Below are 20,897 nucleotides of genomic sequence, written 5' to 3' on the forward strand. Positions count from 1 at the left end.
ACCTCCCTCTACATCTCAATGAACAGTACCTCTTTAAAGTACTGCTCAATAGCCTTCATTTGAATTGTCATAGCGTACGAGCACACTCTCATTATCAGCGCTTCGGCGCGTGCGTCAGTGCCAGACTACCGGCAAACCTCTCCCGACTCGTCTCCAATCTTCCAGCGAGTGGAGAAATACGCGTCCTGCTTGCAGACAAGAACAGTCACACACCAGGGTTACACACACAGACCTAAAAGGTAGAACTTCCTTGAATGGCCGGCTACACACCAGGCCCCGGCTGTTCGAAGGGTGGATAACTCTATCCACGGGATACTGGGGCGGATCCAGGATTTAGTCAAGGGGGGTTCGGAGAATTGTTCCCCTTCTGAGGGGTCCAAGGTTTTGAAAATTGGGTCTTCGGAAACATGATTTCCAGCGTTCTGAGGGAAAATTTAGGGGATTCGACCGAACCACCCGAAGCACCCCTGGATCCGCCCCAGGGATAAATCCCTATCTGGTGGATAGTGGAGCACGTTCAGTCCTTGATACTTATCTGTTAAGCTCGCTTTCCGCCGCTCTCTCGGGTCCAGTCTTTTTCGTTCCTCCCTGGGGAGGAGCGCGGGGCTCCGGTTGCCGAACAGTGGCTGGTAATCGAGCCTACTTATCTGCTAGATAGCGATTTATCTGTTGGATTGCGTTACCTTCTCTTTGAATAACTGGACCCAGGTTTTTACCCAAGGACTTAAAAGTCAGATTCGCCTGCACGACATAGTAAGGAACAAAGATGGAAGTAAATTTTATGACAGCGTAGGAAAACGAAACTTCGAGTATTAGAAGTTACTCAATATTCACTTATATTTGAATTGTCACACACTAAGGATCTATGGAAATGACACCCACCTTATCTTCAAAAGATATGGCTTCATTTCCTTCTCAGTTTTATAATCAATTGACGTGAGTAGATTTTGATTTCATTTCCTACCTCTTCTGGGAGAATACAAACCACTTAGTGTGATTTCCTATTTGCCAGTTTTAATTCAGGAAATTTTTTTTGTGACGTCTTGTTGGGGTTACACCTCGATCACATTTCTTGCAGTAATGCCAAAACCTTATGTTCTATCTCCTCATTATTTGTCGAATTTCCGTTTTAAATGGCTTTAAAATTTTCACAACTTCATTTATTCACCCCCCTTGTGGTATTAGTTCTTAAAATATTTTTCTTCTTCAACGAACAGTCAAGTTTTTTCTTTCTGTCTCTTTTATGAATGCCATGAAACGACTTTTTTCAAGTCTGGAACCGTTACAAATTATTCTCCAGGCCAGCGTCACCTGTCTGCCGTTATTAATTTAAGGGGCACTTAGTGATTTAGTCATTGTCTGCTTCAAGAGTATCTGATGGTTTTTTTCGCTTTTATTGATGACTTTTCCGATCCGGAATACACAACATCCCTTGTCTGAAGTAATTAGTTAATGCTATTTGAGAAATTAATCGAATTTGAACAGGTTTGAATTTTCAGATTGGTTTTTTGCTCCTTCCTGGAGTGTAGTTTTTTCCCTTTGCGAAAGAAATCATTTCTATTGGAGCGTTTCCTAAGTCTTGAGTTTTAAATAATTTGTTCCATTTGTTCCGATAGATTCCTTTAACTCCAGTGTTAAAGCCTCAATTAAAAATTGCATGTAACAGTTAGCGTGTCCTATCTCTTACATCTGTAGCCCCGGAGAGTAAACCCTGTTGTGTTATCCGTCAGTTGAAAGCCACTGAACAGTACTTGGTAAAATTCTGTTCATCAGCTTTCAACTGTGTAAGGTTTTTCTGAGGTGTGGTGGTTAAAATTGGTGTGTGACAGTTTAATTGAAATCAACTCATTATGATTTTAAACCTCTTTTCGTTGAAAAGAGAAATTAATTTTTGCCGTGTACAAATTTGTTGATGTGTTTTCTTGTTACTAAAACGGTGTAGAGGTTAACTTAAATTGGTCGTTAATCCGTAAAAACTCATTCTTGCCTTGCGTGTTTTTGCTTACCACAAAGTCTACAAGTGCTGAACTTTGCTCTTCACTAAGTGCTTTTTGATAAATTCAATTTTCGTTTGTGTAGATGTTTTTTATTTGCGCTGATTAGTGCGTGCTAAAGTGACGGAGCAAGTTCATCCGTTTTTCGACTTAGTCGCATTTCTTACCGCCAAATGTCGTCTTTCTGTAAATTATGTTAGACGAGTTTTAATTTTATGTTATCTTGTTGTCCTATGAAAACAATGTCACACTATGAAAATAACCTTTCCACTTGAACATGTTTGCATTTTTGCTAATCTTTAGATTACGTTACTGTTGACGTTTTACCACATTCTTCCAGAATTACAACGTGAAAAGTTTTGATTTTGTCTGTAAAAAGACAAAATTTTTCTACTGCTGTTAAATTCGCGATAAGGGTAATTAAGACAATTGCCAATTATTTTATTAAAGCTCGGTGTAAGTAAAGTCACGAAAGGTTAGATGAGGCCGCAGATTTATTTCGGGAAGTATTTTCGAGGAAATCGTGTGAAAAATTGTCTGTTATGCAGATGGGTGGGAATGGTTGCGTGTAATCTGAAGTATTGTTATCCGATTTAGATAGATCCAACACGTCTGCCTCGCGGCTTATTTTAGAAATAAGTACTTTTGCATCACGCTTCACTATTTTTGCGGTTTTATGTTTCAGAATACCTACACAAATGCGGCTAAACTGCTCGAAGCCGCCCGCCATTTGGCGAGTACAGGCGAGTGTGACCCGAACGAGATACAGAAGCGCGTCGACTACTTCGAACAGCGCGTCCAAGAGTTTATCGGTCGGGTGAACAGACGGAAAACCTTGCTGAAATTAGCTGTCAATTTCTATTCCCAGACACAAAAGGTAAGGCTTGCGCATATTGACTTCAATCAAAGTTAATTATCAATCGATCGTTCCAGGAGGTCATATATTGTGTCATATGGTGTAGACAACAACGCGGTCGAATTTCACTCAGGATGTGAGAAACGACATGGCTTGGTTCTTTCAACGAAAACGTTTTGCGCGCACTGTGAGTCCTTGAATTCGTCTGTGACACAACACTTAGTTGCTTTATTTGTTAACATGTTTCCTACCGCCCTGATCAGACCTCTGAAAGTATGCAACGCGTGCATGCATCAGGCAAGTTCTTCTTAACTTCCTTGGTAGCCATATTTCCAGTTGTACGTGATGTAAATGTCAGATCTAACATGTTAAAGGCGATCTTGTGAAAATCGTCTTCATTCAGTAGCGTGAAATTTATATCCATCGTGGATTGAGGAGAACTCCTTTTTGTAAAGATCTGTTAAGTTTTTTTTTTTTTTTTTTTATTGAGTACGTGTCGCTTCAGCTCAGGACGGGAAGAGGATGAGACCAATTCATTCTCCGCTTCTGTTACTTAATTTGTCTTGTTATTCTGTTTTATTGACCTATTATTTTACGTCCATCTTCGTGCTGTCATTCATGAAGGTTCTGGAATTTAATTGACACGGCTGATCTTATGCAAGATTTGTGTCAGCGGCTGCGCTTTGAGCTGACGGCTAGTGAGAAGGCCTGGTTAGGTAGTCGGGGTGCGTAGCTATCAAGTTCAGTGCGCCAGCCCTCTCCTCTAAAAAAATCTGTCCAGTTGTTGCAGTGTTGCTCTTGGCTCACTCACGCGCGCTGCCCGTGATCAATGTTTAACATGAGTGTGGCAGAGTTTGATACGGACGATGACTCCACAGTGGTTTTCGTAATAACTCTATCGTCGCTTTTTTTTCAGCTCTCTGAATTAGTGGAGCAGCTTAAAGCGCAGTTAGAACTCGAAGAAGTGTCCGACAATCCGGACAACATTGCCACTGTGTTAACGAACTTAAAGCACCAGGGGGAAGCGACTTTGGATTCGATCCATACGGCCATTGATGAAGGAGAAACGATCATCGAAGAACTTAAACTTGCCAGCTCTGATGGTTTGGACTCGAATTCGCTTCAACATGTGGAGAAGGTTATCAAAGAGCTTGACAGAGTACGGAGAGCCATCGAACATTCGTGGACGCGAAGGAGGCAGCAGTTAGAATGCTGGTTACAGTTGCGGGAATTTGAGAGATCTGCAAAACTGGTACAGTATTTCCTTTAGCACCCAGTAGTGCTACATGCACGAAATTAAACTCCACTCGTACGTCCTTCTAGCGAAAGTAGGCGACATTCCTTTGCAATCTTTGTCGCGATCCCAAAGCAAAAAGCTCAAATCACTTAGCCAGGGTGCAAATAGCTCTTGACAAGTACTGTGTAAGAACTCGTAAGAGTTTAGTGTGTGTTCTTCCTGTCTTTGCTTTGAGCCGGATGAGCGAACTTGTTTCTCAGCGGGAACGTAGCAATATATTTAAAGCTTTGCGAATATATAGGTTCAAATAGGATTTTTCGAAGTGGAATTCTCGCGTTGAATCCGTCATAAGGTGATTACAACGATGTTAGGGGTCACATTTATGAAATTGCGTGCTTAGATTTTTCTGCTGTGTGCATGCTTTTGTTCTACACCTCATGTTTTCATTTACGAAGCGCTTTCTCGGATGATTAGCTTGTAAACACACAACAGTTTTCACCCGAGTGGTAGAAGACTTCATTACGGTCATATACAGATTTATCTGTTGAACTTAAGCGGAGCGCGAGTCTAAAATTAGCGGCTCTTGTTTGGAATTCGCACCACAGAACTTTTTCTTCTCAAATATCCATTATGCATTAGTATTCTTATCTTTGTTCAAAGCAGCAATGTAAATAAACATTAAGTCGGCAATTGATACTAGGTTTTTGGGATGTATATACATAGTGAAATTTGATATACATCACACGTTGTTGTGTGTTACGTTTTGGAACGTTTTCGCCCTCGTGTTAAACTTATGTTCGTAGGCTATCTCAAATATTTCTCGCCCTGTACTGAAGATATCTTTTGAAGTTTTTTCTGGCGGAACTGTCGGCATCTTTGTACGAATAAGCATGCATGGCCGTCGAACCATGGAAAGGTACGGTTTTTTTCTACCGGCAACTGTTAATTCTACAGATTCATTCACCTTATCTTAACCTAGAAATGTTTTTCTTTGGAGGAACTTTTTTGAATTATTTCTTGTTAAGTTAACAAACTAGAATCTTACATTTTTAAAATAAATTGCGCATCGAAATGAAGTTGTTTCAGATGAGTGCCTTCTGTTCCGTTCCTTTGTGGAGTTGAGAATCTCGTTGACCCCATTTAACTTTAAGTTGCTCTTTAAACGGTAATGGAACATCTCTAATAGAAATAAAATCTGTGGGCGGGTAATTTGGTGATATATATTGGCTCTCAGTTTTTTTTCGCGAAGTCGGTTTGGCACTTGTTTGGAAAGTTTGTGAAAACAAGTATTGTCTTGGCAATCATATCAATTTCAAAAGATTTGCACGTCAATGGTCTCCATCTCAAAAGGTCGCAATCCTTGGCGGTGAGAAGCAAGTGAGAGAGCGTGTTTTAGAGGTGTAAAACGTTTTAACACAGGAATTTTTACCGCTGATTTACTCGGTTACGCTCGAATATTTCTTTTGACCAACTGCTATGACTGTGTGTCGTAAGTTAGCTTTACAGATTCGGCTTCAGGTCAACGTTTCCACTCTTAAGACGTTGGAAGGTATTCTCCTTACGTAAAAAATATCATTTGGATAACTTTGGAAACTCTCTTTTGTACTTCTTAGAAACATTGATCTGTGGGTTATATTTGGGTCTTCACGTTTTGTATCTTTATTGACACAGTCGTATGTGTGAAAAACTTTGTACAGCTTGGCAAACAGTACCACAGATACAAGAATGTTATATACCATCAGCTTTTATTTGATGTCTATTTGGAGTACCTTTTATCAATATTTTCAAAAAAAATTAGCAATAAAATTGTTCAGGAAGCTTTCATTTTGAAGTGCAAATTATTCATTTTCCAAGTTATTATGGCACTTGAACTAATCTAGGCTGAAAGGAAAGCAAACAGTTTTCCCCTGTCAATCGTTAGTTATTTGTTAAGAAATTCTATATGATGTTTTAAAGCTGAAGTACTTTCTTAGCTGGTTAATCTCACTCAATACGAAGACATTTTGGTGTCTGGCACTACAAAAGATATCGTATGCCGCGTGCCAATCAGGTATTCATTCGTCGAAGAGTTCCGTACAACATGCACGCTCCAACAGAGTATCAATCTTTCCACTTTTATTTATGAGCAGAAAGGAATTTCTTCTTACATTATTAACACATTTTTAAGCAGAAAGGTGTTGAAACATTCCAGAAAGAAAAGTCAGCTATATGATGTTTTTAGTGAACACCCAACTCTCATATCTTGGATCAGCGTTCAGCAGACGGAGAGGGCCTGGGAGAAGAAATGAAATTTGGATCTTGGGAGTGAAGCGATTAAATTATTTTACGTATCAGCTGAATTGTCATTTATGATGTCTGAAAAGTGAGGAGAAGATCCGTAAATACGATTAGGTGATCCACTGCGAGATAATAATTGTTCTTGTGTGGTATGATTAGTACCAGATGAAGGTTGTCTCGGACGTCATCTGTCTACGGACTCTAAAGTTAGAACTGCTCCTTCTTGCATTATGCTTTCTTTCACAGGCTAAAGCTCACTTGGAAGCACTGGTCGGTAGCGTTCATTTTTGAGCAGTTCTGCACCAGGGTTTCATTTGCAGACGTCAAAGTTAGAGCCACAGTTTACAGTTTGACGTATAAAACCACTTGGAATGACCACTCAGTTCTCAATAGCTTTCATTTGATTGATCTCATACTAGGGTTCCATCCACAGATTTCAGAGGTATAGAAGCCCCATGAACGGCTTAACAACTTGAAACAGAACCACATGAAAAAAAAAACTGCTCTGTAGCTTTCATTTGAATGGTCATACACAAGGGTTTTATCCACCGGGTTAAAAGTTAGAACCCTCTACTACAGCCTAGTAAAGAAATGTTTAATAGCTTTGATTTGAATGGTTCTTCCAAAGACGTACGTGTGGTTGGTATAATCTCCGTTTGCAACATATGAAAATTAGCATAAGGAAATATTGCGCTGAGGCTTCATCCGTGATGTAACAGTACCACATATACCACAGGTGTCCCAAGCTCACGCCTCGAGAAAAGCGGACATGTACGTAATTATTTATGAAATTTTCACGCGTTGGTTGACGTGGTGTCCGAGAATTAATCTTTGGTTTTCTCGAGATGTGAGCTTGATGCACATGTGCTTATACCTGCATACTGAAGGTTTGATGAATTCATATTTTGGAACGTTTTTTGTGGGTAAATCCTATACGAGGTCCAATTAGTACCCAACAATTACCTTGAGTGCACTCAATGATATTGACAACTTTTGTTTGCGTGCAAGAACATACGAAAATAGTCGTTGGGGACGAGAAATCTTTTTTAATCTGTACTATCGGGAATGAAGTTCGACCGCCAATAATGAGCTCTTGAAATTCCTTGGTGTTAAATGGCCGATTAACAAGCTCTTAAGATCAGTAAAACCATGGCTAGACAAAACAGGTGCCATTACCTGTCGATAACTTTTCGCTTTGTATTGTCGTTGTAAGAAGATTCAAACGTTGTGAGGTTCTTTGTGTCACTTGCGTTTGAAAATAACCATTCAATTTTCAGTCGTAGCTTTCGAAAACTGAATTCTTTGGCCGCTTATTGGAACAGTTCGCATGCAAGAACTTCTTTTCGTACTGATTTTCGACTCAAAGACAGACTTTGTTATTTGCGAGCAGAAAAGGTCGTTAACAGAGGGAGATTGTTCACTAAGGAGTAAAAAAAAGGGAAAATTTTAGCAAGAATCTGCAAAGTATGTAATTTGGAATCCGATGTAATCTTTTCTATCCTAGCTGTCTTCATTTCATCTTAGTTTATGCTTTCGAATGTTTCCTTTTTCTATATAACCAAACTCATATTTTGTAGTTTCATTTTGTTTTCATTCCCTTTACTATATTGGTTTTCCATCTCACTAGACTAATATTTTAAAGTTTCCTTTACGATGAAGATAATTTTGCGCGTCTCTAAAGACAACTCAAAGCATCGTGATACAGTCGAGTTGCTCATTTACAATCCGTGTCAATCTTGTCCATCTTCGACTATCTTAGAGACTTTTTGGGTTGTGGTCGCCCCTGCAGTGTTTTTCTCTTTCTCCAATCTGATAATTTGTATTTTCATTCACGATGAAGATATTTTTTCTCGTGTCAGTAGAAGGTTCTTAGCATATTGGCGTACAATGCATTTGTCATCGAGAGGAGACCTTTTTTTTCGTACTTCTGTAACAGCAAAGAGTAAACTTCCGCGCCTAAATTTTTATTTAACGCTTTACCTAAACTATCCCTTAAGTCGAAGATGAAATTTAAAAACAACAACATTTACGAAGTCTTTTTCCTGTTTTCGACCCCAAGTTGTTAAGGAAGGTCTCTCGAATTAAACAACCAACATCGACGTGATGGAATCTCGAGAGTCATAATTATACGATAATTAGATAATCACACCTTGTATTGATCCCAAATCAATATTTACTCAATGACGACGGAAGAAGCCTCCTTAACAACTGTTGGTTTCTCATAGAAACCTCCCATGTAACAGTTTTTCCTTTTGCTTTTCAGCTTAAAGATCGTCTGGAAATTTGTGAAGAGCACTTGGAAAAAGGAAGTGTCGCCCTGGATTTACCTCGAGCTAAACAATCGCTCGCCCATCTTGAAGAGCAAATGAAAGACATTGAAAATGCCGCCTCGAGAACGTTTTGTCGCGGCGAGGAACTTATAGATTATTTAAAACAATCTGAGATAGAACTGCGCGTGAAGGATCCGTTAACGTTAGAAAACATCGATGCTCAATCGCACATTTATAATTTACTAGAAGTTTTACACCGTAAAAGGAGAGATCTTCGGGATTTGGCGGAGGAAAGGAAAATTAAACTCGAACAGAATTTGCTCCTACGACAATTAGAGAGTGATGCAAAACAGGTGAGGAAAGATATCCTCTATTTCATGCAGGGGTTTCAATAAACGTTTCCATAAGCGACTGCCGATGGTGTAATAGGAAATGGGGACGTAAGGCGAAAAGCGAGCTTGCGAGCCGGCTCAACAGACGGTGGTAAGAGGTTTTATAGCCAGCGGTAAACCGCTGACCGCCTTTTATTGAAACCCCTGTTTCACTTTTTGTTCTTCTAGAAAAAGTAAGGCTTCAGTTTTCAAATTCGTCTTGAGTTTCAATCCTTGTGAATCCTCTACACCATAACTACAGGTACATTTATTTCTACCTTTTATTTTTGCCGTTTTGGTGTTTTTCCTTCTAAGCGGAAGACCATTTCAAGGTTGTCTTTAATGAATACAATTCGCCATGTTGTCAAAAATTGACCCCTCCGTGGCCAAAAACATAGCGAGTAGTTCCTGAAATGACCCACAAGGATATCCGACCTTCTCGATATTTCGGATCAAGTCAGTATCTGAGCACCCACCCCTCCCTTAACCCAACAACAGTCAACCGATAGCAAGTTAGTGTTATTGTTTGGTTAGGGGAGGGGTAAGTGCGCGATTGCCCTGATACATAATGGTAATTGACTGAGTGGAGTGCAATTTGGGCTGAAATCATACGCGTGATTTCAAAATCGAACGAGCGCGTAGCGCGAGTTTGATTTGAAATCACAAGTATGATTTCAGACCAAAATTGCACGACATGAGGTTCAATTACCACTTTATTACATCCATTTTGAAATCGCCCAAATACAGAACTTGGTCAATTCAAATATTTTATCGATGCAGTACTGAGCCGGTTTTAAATAAAAGGCGGAACCGGAAATGCTTTTATATCTTATTTTGTATGCAAAACAGAAAGACTTTGATGTCATGTGTCAAAAACTCAGTCAAGCGTTAAATGATGCGATTTGGAGCAAAAAATGGTGCGATTCGTGAATAAATCGCACCAATTAGAGCCAATCAGATTACAGGGACCACCAGTGGTTTCAAAATGGATGTAATAATGATATTTATGCGTCCCTCTGTTACTCAATCGTAGAGAAATCAGTACAGTTACATCTCGAATGACGCTGACGGTTTGGTTTGAGCGACAGTTAGCTCTTCCCTTGTGACGTAATGTTCGTATTTGACTCGGTATTTTCTCGGTAGGTTGTCTGCCGGGTACGGAATTGCGAGGCTATACTCTACGCTAGTGCCGGGCTTGGAACATCGCTCGTTGAAGCAGAGGCTCTTTTAAGAGAGCACGAGGAATTCCAGAGAGCCATTGAGGTATAAATTGCTAGGCAATTTTTTAGTAGTCTGTCAGATTTTAAAAATCGCTTCGTGTACCTTGAAAAATTAACCCTTTTTCAAGCCCGTCATTTGTGTTTCTAAGTAATCTTCATCCTTTGCTATTTTGTTTTGTCTTTTTATTTGCCTCTTTTAGTTTTATCTATCTTTTCAGGGTAACATTCTGTAGTTTTCTGTACTCTTTATTTATGGCGTCTTTTGTATTTGCTGGTAAATATCTAGTAGCTTTACTTTAACAGTCCTGCCTCAGTTGACCAGGAGACATCGTACATTACGTTAATGTTCAACACCCAGAAGTGATTAACATGTAACTTCTCCCTATAATATCCATACATTATCCAGAAAACATGTAATGAGAATACTCAAACTTATCAGGTAGAATTTGTTATCTTGATCGAACATAAAATTCCCGAAACTAATTCACAAAGAAATGTGTAGCAGCTAGAGTGGAGAATTAACAATTGAATCTTGGATGTTGAAGGGTTGGAGATACTGAGAAAACCGCCTTCGCTTCGAAGAGCGAGTGCTTATTTCAACTGATTATTACGATTGCAGAAAACATGTCAAAGTGCGACTGAAGTTCGGCAGCGCGCCGATAAATTAATAAAAGATGGTCACTTCGATCCTGAGGCCATCCGGAACTGCGCGGGCAGTATGAGCAGACGATGGGAACAGCTCATGAATACGTCGGAGGAACGAAGGAAGGTTGTCACTGCCTCTTACAGCTTTTTCAAGTCTGCTGATCAGGTAGGTGTCGCAGCAGGTCAATTTGTTATTTGACGAGAGATGGATCTCTATACCATTGTGGCAAAAGCGGATATGTGGAAATTGCCTTGCGTAGGGAGATCGGTTAATTTTGACCTGTGTTTTACTATTCTACAAACAGAAAAAAGACAGCTTGCTCGTCATTCAGTCTTTCAGTTAGTGAGTCGGTGAGTGAGTCAGCCAGTGAGTGAGTCAGTGAGTCAGTGAGTCAGTGAGTGAGTGAGTGAGTCAGTCAATCAGTCGCTCAGCCACTCACTCAGTTTCTAACCTTTTCTTCTGTCAATCAGTGGCTCGATCACTTTTGTGTCTGTCTGTTAGTCAGTCAGTCGCTCAGTTACTCTGTCTCTGTCATTCTTTTAGTCAATTGCTCAGTCACTCACACAGTATGTCAGTTAGTCGGTCGCTCAGTCACTCACTGAGTCTGTCTTTCTGTTGGTCAGTCTGTCTGACTGTTGGTCAGTCAGTCATTTTATCCTGGTAAATTTAAGAGTATTTTTGTTTTTATTATTTTTATTATTACAGGTGTCGTTTTTAATGGACCGCCTCATTCGCGATTACAAACTAGAAGAGGGAGATCCATGTAGTAAACTAATCGAAACCGATTCGATGAAACGCCTGGAAGCCATGAAAGCCATCGTGCAAAGCTATGACGAAGACAAGGATTCCATCGCCACAGGCCTGCTGGACGTTAAGCGAAACGCTGACTTATTTTTGTCTACGATTGCGCCTTCAAGGAATGACCGTCCCGATGTCACTATAGAGCGAGTTAAGGAATTACAAGAACAACTTAGAGCGCAGGAACAGCAAGTGTTAGAAGTTTGGCACGTTAGACGGACGTTAGCGGATTATTGTTTGCAATTTCTTGAGCTGGAACAGTGCGCTAAAGAGGTGTGTTTGTAAAAAGAAAAGATGTTAATTCACTGCTTCTAGAAGCACTTGCTCCCTGGAAAAGGTACAGGCGTTGGTGGGAAAGCGACTAAAATACGTTGCCAGTCCATGCACCGAATCGAATTATGGCGTCCAATTTGAATTGCCAATGTGTTGGTCTTACTAGCCTCTCACACATGCGATAATCCTTGTGTGTTTCCACATGAAGACGGGCTAGGAAGTCCAGAACAATGGCAATTCAAATTGGACGCCACATTTCGATTCGTTGTAGAGAGCTTGGTCTTCGCCGTTGCTTTAGAGTACACTACAGCGAGAGAAAACCACGTCTGTTGTAGTATTGTCAAGGACCTCCCTTCTACCAATCGTGAATCGTCTGACGAGACAATTATGCAGAGCACGCGTGAGGCGTTCAATCAGAGCTTCAGCGAGTCGTTTACATGGCGGGAAAGTAACACCTACGCGCTCTTGAAAGAGCCAATCACAGGCGATAACGAACGGCGTCTTAAATTGGTTTCCCGCCAAAGGAATGTCCTCTCGATAGACAGTCTTTCCTCTGGAAACTCAATGTTCAATCCGTAGAATTGTATCTCTGTTATTCGTTTTCTATGATGATTGAAATTTAGGAATGATGCCAATTTGTTGTTTTTTTAGGCACTGGATTGGATTCACGAAAATGGCGAGTGTTATTTGTCCACTCGGACGGGTGAAGGTGACACAGACGCTCAGACTAAAGAGCTTTTAGATGAGCACCAAGAGTTCAGGGAGGCTTCAGAGGTATATGACTTGGTGTGTGAAACCTTTTTGGTTCACTTTTGTTTTGGCTGCCTTTTCTTTTACGTTTTTTTATTTCCTTTGAGAATGAATCATTTAAGGTTGGGTTGTAGATTCACCTTAGTCAAGCAACCACTGGGTAATCTAGGAGAGTGGCCAGGGGGCCCGGGTCTCCCCTTACTTTGGGTAAAAAAAAAGTCGCAGAAGGAAGAAATGCCGGTTGGTGTACACACACAAAAAAAACCTTAAATCTCATGACCTTTCTGTTTGGCTTTGTGTCAAAATCACCAGGGGAACTTACTCACAACCTTGTTCCTCCGCCTCACCCCCAAATTAGGGAAAAGGCCCTGGAAACGAGGTTGACTTACTCACTGATCAGTTAGCACGTTAAAGAGTTAAAGTCTCTAAACTTAAAGGCGAGTACATCTCTGTACAGCTCTTCTTAAGCAGTCAGTTCATGGGGACGTGCGCAAAAGCAGGACGAGCGAGAGCTATCAGAAACTTTGCAGAACAAGGATAGCTTCATCGTTTTCCTTTTTGTTGTTCGCCGATTATCGCTCGCCTGTTCGATTTTCGCCCGTCTCGACTAATCGAGCGCCCGGCTAAGGCTAATCTCTGTTTGATTTTTATTTGTAATCCACTTTCTAAGAATGTTGATCATCAATTTCACTCCATATTTTTTTTTCACAGAAAATCAGAGAGAGAGTCAAGTCCATGTTGCACCAAGCAGAGACACTGATAGCCAAATCCTGTTACCATAGTGATGGCATCAGGCAATGGGCCACAGCCGTTGAGAAGAGATACAAAGACTTTGCTCGACGGATGAAAAAATATCGCGTGAAACTCGAGAACAAGCTAGGATATACTGCTTCGGAGCATGAGGTACTGTCTGTTTTCTTGTCTGGGAACGTTAGACTGACTCACAATTACTGATCTAGTCACGACTGAGAAAATTTCTTCATTCTGATTGGCTAACAGCAGGCATTTTTATGTGATATCTTCGTAGGAGGGACACTGCTATTTAGGGGACACTTTTATTTCCTTTAACTAGAGGTTCCACTGTATAACTTGTATTTGTTACTTCTAACGAAGGGAAACCTCTGTTTGGGGGAAGATTTTGAAATTTCTCAGTCTCTCGAATTGAGGTTCCTCTGAGGTGATAAATCTCTGCCCCACTCCCTCTCTTCTTTTCTTACTAGCGGAATTTTCGCACCAAATTCCTCTCGACGAGTTGAAAGAATTAAAAAAAGAATCAAAATTCTTGTCGCTTGTTTGTTTGCGTCTTGGATTTTTTTACTTTATTTTTCTAGCAACATCGAGAATAGTTCGGATTATTCAAAAAAGCAGCCTGCTAAAATTTTCCTCATTGCGAAAATCCTTCGAACGATGCTTTAAAACCCTCAGACCCGCTTTATCTCGAATGATGTCATTAAAAAAACCTCTTCTAAAGAAGTATTTTCATTCCATGTTTTCAATTGTTTGCGGTTAGTATTACTAGTACTAAACTACTCTTTTACACTAAAAGTCCATTTATTTTATATTGCAAAAATCAACAATTTGATGTAATCGCTGTTTTTTATATATCGTGTCAGTTTTATTTAAATTGCGGGATGAGAATTTCAACCATGTTCTAAAACAACCTCCTGCTAGAAAATTTGTGGTACTTTTCAATTATCTGCGCGGCAGGACTTTCCCAGATAATTTCCGAACGCACCCAAAATTAGGAACATGAAAAATATTTCGAGAGTCGAGTGAAGGTTTCCAGTAAGTTGATATTTTTTACGGATGGGAAATTAAGCGGGTAACTAGGGATTAATTGTAATCCATAAGTGTAAAAGATACTATTTCTCCCGAGGCTTTCAACGCATTTAAAAGTTTTCAACAAAGGATGATATTAAATTTTAAAATCATTTGGCAGTTGTAAGCGAGTGGTTTATGGAATTATTGAAAATTAGTAAAACTGTTTCAATGGTTGTGTTTGCTTTTCGTAAAGGTGTGTTTTTCACGGTTCAAAAATTACGGAAACGGTCTTTTGAGTATAAAATAGATTGATGCAGGTGGAGAATCTTTAAGAAAAACCGCGTGTGGCCTTCTTCCTGTCTTTGTATTTGGTCGCGTCCCTGAAGCGTCAGATCGACACAAACCACCGGCATTCCATTATTAATTAATACTGCAACTCTTTGGCTATTGTACTGATAATAACAGCGATAGCTGGTGGAAAAGGAAAAGTTGTAGGCAAGACATGCCGCCATCTTGCCGGTGCCTTGACGCGCTCGCAAAAGTAAATTCCTTGAATTAAGAAGATTTGCCCCAAAAGCTTCTCAATTTTCGAGAATAAGATCGATGAGTGGCGCAGTTGTCACGGAAACTCGTCAAATCGAAAGGCAGAATTCTGATGGTCGAAATTTGACTCGGCCGTTTCCGAAAGCGACAGATTGCAATTGTTTTGATCGTATAAGTGAAACTTGACACTTTTTGTAGACAGTTCAACAGGACTCGCGCGGCTAATAAGCATGTGAAAATCGCGTTTTAATTGTGCGACTCGTGTTTGCTCATCAAGGAGTGTCTGGATCGCGAAATTGAGCGCAATTTGCAAGGATCCTGAACTCGAAGCGTGAAAACCGTTTATTTTCACAGCACAAATGGGGAAGAAAGTGATGAGTCGATCGTGAATGAAATGGTTGTGAGGTTTCGTGTGTGTTTCTCGTTCTTCAAGTTTACGTTACGACCGCGTGATTAACTCAAGGTGGCTTAGCGTTTTGGTAGAGGTAGTCATTTGGGAAAGAAGGGATAATGGCGGACGACTACAACGACGATTACTTCGATGATTTCTCCGATGAGGAGTCAAACTTATCCAGTTATCGATCACTGACTCTGTTCTCCTCGTTACTTTGTATTGATTGTCAGGATGATGTGGAATGGCCGAGCCTGCAGTCGCTACACACGCAAGGCCAACAACAACAGCAGGCGTTTGCTTTAAGGGAGACATCTAAGGATAGTGGTATCCATGAAATGACCGAGGAAAAGAGACGCTCAGCAAAGCGTAAAGAGTGAGTTGGAAGAATTAACACTTCCTTTGTTATAAGGGCTTTTTTTTGTCACTGCATTTTTACACTGTCACCGAAAAAACTCCATCGCTGCTTACAGTTAGACAATAGAAAGTATCTGGAACCAGCTAATGCTAGGTTCGTTATTGACTGAGACACTGTCAAAAGTTTTAACAAGCTAACCCAAAATATAGAAAAAGCAAGAAGTTATTTTTCTAAAGCTTCTCTGTGTAAGGTTTATCCTGTAGACAATGTAATGAATTGTACGTATTCTGTACGGGTGAGTGACGAAAGAACGGCTTAATTTTTTTTTGTCGGTAACATTGTTTCCGGATTTTGAAAAATCACCACAAAAGAATGGTTCTGTTAATCCTTTTTGGTAGTGGGCACAGAGCAGATATTTTCCAGGTCGACGACGGAACTTGTAACACTCAAAAATAGTAGTGTTATTTTGTCTTGTATATCTGTTTTCGTTTGGCTTTCCAAAAAGAACAAAGAAAAAGTTAAATTATATTCTTCCACGGTTTTTGTTGATAATTTGTTAATGAAGCTTATATCAACACTGTCAAAGTATGAAAATGGCTGTGTCAATACTTGTTATAACAAGATTAGCGTAACTTCTTATTCTTCCAGTTATCTGCTAATTACCAAATGTAATCAAATTCCAGTTGTCTGATTGTGACTGAAATTCTCAAAACGGACAAAGTTTTATAGTATGAGCCAGTATTGAGAGCTGATGTTTTGCCATAACAATGAAGTGTTTTTTTTTTCTTTCCCATTAGATTTATAATGAACGAATTACTACAAACTGAAAGAACGTATGTTGCAGATTTGAATTGCGTTATAGAGGTAAGAATATGTCTTTATTTTTTCTTTGTTTTCGATTGTAGGCATAAGATATGTGTTAATCTGCGGCGGATCCAGGATTTAGTCAAGGGGGGTTCGGAGAATTGTCCGAGGGCATGTTCCCCCGGGAGATTTTGAAAATTAGGTCTTCGGAAACATGATTTCCAGTATTTTGAGGGAAAATTTAGGGGGTTCGACCAAACCACCCGAACCACCCCTGGATCCGCCTCAGTTAATGGCTTAGGAACATTTTCCAATCATATGAGCGTTAGCGAACATGTTTTATAAGATTAATGTCATCTTGTTATTTCGTTTGTAGTTACCGCTATTTTTAGATATAAACCAGTTAAAGGAAGGATAACTCGTTTTTTTTTTTTTTTTTTTAGCAATTTTCTGAACAGTCTGAATCCTTTTCTCTTTTCTTATTTATTTTGTGTGAACAAAAAAACCGATCAAATCAGTTGCAAGCGTTAGACAACCTGCAATCGGTAGCAAGCGTACGTGGTCAGCGCCGAAAAAACTTGTAGCTCTAGCCAAGAGCGGGAAAAGACGTGACTGGCGTGGCGTGCCGATCGCGGGAAAGATTTGTTACGGGTGTTAGAAGTCCTATGAGCTGATTCAGTTCCTGATCGGGTAAAGTTGTACACTTGATTAACTTCAGTTGCAACTGAACCAGCCATTATGTTTTCAAGTGCGCCTAACAAGAAACTTTTTACACAACTTGCTTTTCCTTAATATTGACAGAAGACTTCCCTATTTTTTTCTCTGTAGAACTACATCAGTGCCATGTCTAACAACTCTGAAGTTCCACCAGGTCTTGCGGGAAAAGAAAGCATCATTTTTGGCAACATCGAGGACATCTACAATTTTCATAACAGGTTTGCATCTTCTTTCGTAACAAGATTACTTCGTCGCGTAGCTATCCTTGCCGACGAAAACCGAATTCAAGCCGACGTTTACCCGGTGTTGGTTTGTTTATACGCCTGGCCTGAGTAGTACAATGAGCAACTTGATCCGAGCTTCGTGGAAGATTGCTCGTATAATCCCAAGCTTAGCAAACATTCGATTAGGTAGCATTTTTAAGTCTTTATCGAATACCTAGCATTCATTTTTCTCTAAATTTCAATTTGCAGCACTTTTCTACAAACTTTAGAGAAGTTTGAAACGAATCCCGAGAACGTTGGAGATGCGTTCCAAGAATGGGTACGTAAGGATCATAATTCCATTTTTCCTACTTAAGATTATATCTTTAATCGCTTGGAATTATGAGCCGATTGTCTGTTTTGGTGTGCAGAGGTGAAATTGGTTTTTCAAGTCCTCCTTGTTGGATTCATCCACCTCTAGGCCTCCTGAAGCGCTTAATGCGGAATTTCATTTGCACATCTATGAATGTAGACAAAAAGAAACTTTGGAATTTGTACGTTTTTTTAACGACTAACATTTCTTCTTCACGACAGGGAGAATCATTTGTTGGCATGTATGTTGCCTATTGCAAGAATAAGCCTTTCTCAAACTCCCTTCTTATCGAACACGGAGGGAGCTTTTTTGCGGTGAGAGAACAATTCATAACTCGTATTAGTTTTATCTGTATCTCCTTTCACATGCAAATGTCTGCATTGTGATGGTCACAACATAAGATCCACTCTGTTTATTTTGGCCTGACGTGATTCTGCAGCCATGCTGCACTGATCATGAAAGCTTTGTTGAGTCGCAATCAAGCTCTTATTTGATGTTTATAGGATCTACAATTCAGCTATGGCCACGGTCTCTCCATCTCTGCATATCTTATTAAACCTGTTCAAAGAATCACCAAATACCAGCTACTTTTGAAGGTAAGTCAGCATTTGATATCCCTTTCTGTTCGTTAATGTTCTCATTCTTATTTATGATGGAAATTTAGAGAATAGTTAGAATCGTTCGCCTCTCTCAACTTTTCTTTTTTTACCAGGAACTTTGCAAAGCATGGAGCTCTTCAACCGTATTACTAACAATGTAGTTTTCTAAGTTGCTCTTTGGTAAATCCATCGAATGAAGTTAATTGTCAATTTTAGCAACATGTGTGGTCGCTCCTTTGAACTAAACAGTGCTGTTTCTACCTGTAAAAAAGTAACGGCTCTAGTCCCGTTCGCACAAAAGATTCCAGCTGCCTCTCTGTTCCTAAGTGAAAAGAAAGTTCTAACTTCCTGGGTCGCTCATTTCAGGATCTTCTTACGTGCTGTGAAGAGGGGTCCGAGAGTAGTCTGCAGGTATGTAAATGTAAAGGCATAGTTTGTTTACATAGCATTTTAAGACAAGGTTTTGGCGCAGTACAGCTTACTTGAACTTTTAACAATCAAATGAAGGTCTAATTGATCTGACCTCGTTCAATTGCCAGTGTATTGAAACATTAATTGATCAATTTATTCCTTCTTTCATTCCTTGTTCGAATAGAATGAAATGTTATTCTTTTTCTCTATCGGAGGAAAGGTCATGCATTCAACCGCAAGACAAATCCAAATAAACATATGTTTTGAGTAACTCGAGAAGAAAAGGCAGGAATCTTTCCTAGTCAAGTGTAACGCTCATCGAATTGCACTGAAAAATTATAACAGCCACGTCACGCTTTTAACATATTAAAAATTTAGTTCAGATTTGATAGAATTGTTTTCCACCCGGCCATGTCAATCGGTTGCACCCTTGTTCAGCTTGGTGTATTATTACTTCTCCATTCTTTCTCTTCCCAACGGAATCAATATGTGCACCATCTCTAAAGCTGAAGGTGTTTTATTTTTGTGCACGTCTCAAAACTAGCACAATGATATCGTGACTCAGATCCTTTAAACATTTCAATTCCCATTAAAGACACGGAAACAACAGGGTGCCTTGTTGACAGTTATACGGAATCATAAAAGCGAATTTTGAATCATTGCATTTGCCAGGCTGTTTCAGGCAATCGGTCATTGGAGGCGAGTGCAAAAGCCTGCTACAGAAAATCAACTTGGTTCAACATTCACTGCATGTTTTTCCTCACTCTCGCCTAACATCAGTATGCATATTCTCCCTACTGTTCTCTATACATCTGCCGCCAAGGTGCTCTCAAGGAGAATTTGTTCAACAATCAAGATCATTTTTAGTCGGTGATCATTTTCTCTTTCCTCGCGATCTTCGTGTTTGATTCAGGGGTGATATTGTAAGGAGTAATTAGATGTCAATCACTTATAGGGGTCAAAGGGTAAATGTCACTCCTGACGGTGCCGGTGCCTTGAATGGGTCAGCATTGCAGTCGGTACAAGAGGGGGGTGGGGTGGGAGGGGAAGGGGTCTCGCACACCACAGGATCCCCAGCCTCTATGGGGATCCATAGCATCAACCACTTGACGAAACGCCACGACGACACGGCAAAACGACGACGAACCGATGTGGTCGTCGATGAGTCGAACTCATAAAAGGACGAGTCGTAGAGGCCAGCCGTCGAATCAAACTGACAAGATGACGAAACGAACTCACGAAGCGATGAGTCGACTTCTGAAACAGCGAGTCGAACTGGTAATTCGGAAAACAACGACTCGACTAGAAGTATCGGGGTGCGGAAACGATGTAACGCCATAACGAAACGACGAGTCGAACATTTTGTCCACGTTATACCTTCATACCGTTACTAAAAGTTGTATTTTTTGTGTAGGCTGGGTTGGATGTGATGCTAAGCGTGCCCAGACGAGCTAATGACGCCATGTACGTGAATATGTTGCATGGATACGACGTAAGTTGAATTTGTCGTTAGTGAGACGCGCGTGAGCGCAGTCCTTATACAATAAAGAATTTATTGCTTGTGAAGATAATCCATGCAATTTTGAAAATCCCGTCGTGAATCAAGGTTTTCAGTTTGCTACTCGCCTTTTGTGTCTTTTCTTGAATCTTTGTTTCATTTTGTAGCACGACAAGCGAGGGGATTACTGTTCATGATCCGTAACTTGAAAAAGCCAGCAAAGTGCTGATAAATGAAACTAGATTTACATTTCTGAAAATTTATCCATTTATTTCTTTTCAGGAGAACATTGATTCATTAGGAAAAGTCGTGTTACAGGTATTTAAAGAATATTATGCTCATTATATGGGTTTTCAGTCAGGCGAAATTTTGCTAGTTCACACACTTTGCACCGGTGAAGGATTTTGCCTATCTAAGTTCTTGCCACGAATTTGTGGGGTGTCACGCGCTTGGCTTATCACCATGTCACGCGTGTGGCTTATCGTTGTATCTAGCACTTATTTCGAAATGTAGGACTGAATGCAAAGCTTTTCTGAAGATCTAAGAT

General features: G+C 40.1%; 1 protein-coding gene across 20 annotated transcripts in view; it reads left to right on the plus strand.

Moving 5' to 3' along the window:
* Positions 1 to 20,897, plus strand: part of LOC111323368 (kalirin) — a 111,783-nt gene that overhangs the window by 56,068 nt on the left and 34,818 nt on the right. For 19 of the 20 annotated variants that reach the window (XM_088745847.1, XM_088745853.1, XM_088745852.1 and 16 more), the window contains 17 exons: positions 2,680 to 2,871; positions 3,767 to 4,102; positions 8,628 to 8,987; positions 10,149 to 10,268; positions 10,845 to 11,036; positions 11,577 to 11,942; positions 12,594 to 12,728; positions 13,404 to 13,595; positions 15,621 to 15,763; positions 16,543 to 16,609; positions 17,378 to 17,484; positions 17,740 to 17,809; positions 18,064 to 18,156; positions 18,346 to 18,438; positions 18,808 to 18,852; positions 20,267 to 20,344; positions 20,633 to 20,668. In XM_088745847.1, coding sequence (XP_088601973.1) covers positions 2,680 to 2,871; positions 3,767 to 4,102; positions 8,628 to 8,987; positions 10,149 to 10,268; positions 10,845 to 11,036; positions 11,577 to 11,942; positions 12,594 to 12,728; positions 13,404 to 13,595; positions 15,621 to 15,763; positions 16,543 to 16,609; positions 17,378 to 17,484; positions 17,740 to 17,809; positions 18,064 to 18,156; positions 18,346 to 18,438; positions 18,808 to 18,852; positions 20,267 to 20,344; positions 20,633 to 20,668 — 2,625 coding nt within the window. The remainder of the gene's footprint in view (positions 1 to 2,679; positions 2,872 to 3,766; positions 4,103 to 8,627; positions 8,988 to 10,148; positions 10,269 to 10,844; positions 11,037 to 11,576; positions 11,943 to 12,593; positions 12,729 to 13,403; positions 13,596 to 15,620; positions 15,764 to 16,542; positions 16,610 to 17,377; positions 17,485 to 17,739; positions 17,810 to 18,063; positions 18,157 to 18,345; positions 18,439 to 18,807; positions 18,853 to 20,266; positions 20,345 to 20,632; positions 20,669 to 20,897) is intronic. The other variant, XM_088745837.1, reaches the window with a different exon arrangement.

The sequence above is a fragment of the Stylophora pistillata genome, chromosome 14, assembly GCF_964205215.1.
Source record: "Stylophora pistillata chromosome 14, jaStyPist1.2, whole genome shotgun sequence".
Classification (NCBI taxonomy): Eukaryota; Metazoa; Cnidaria; class Anthozoa; order Scleractinia; family Pocilloporidae; genus Stylophora; species Stylophora pistillata.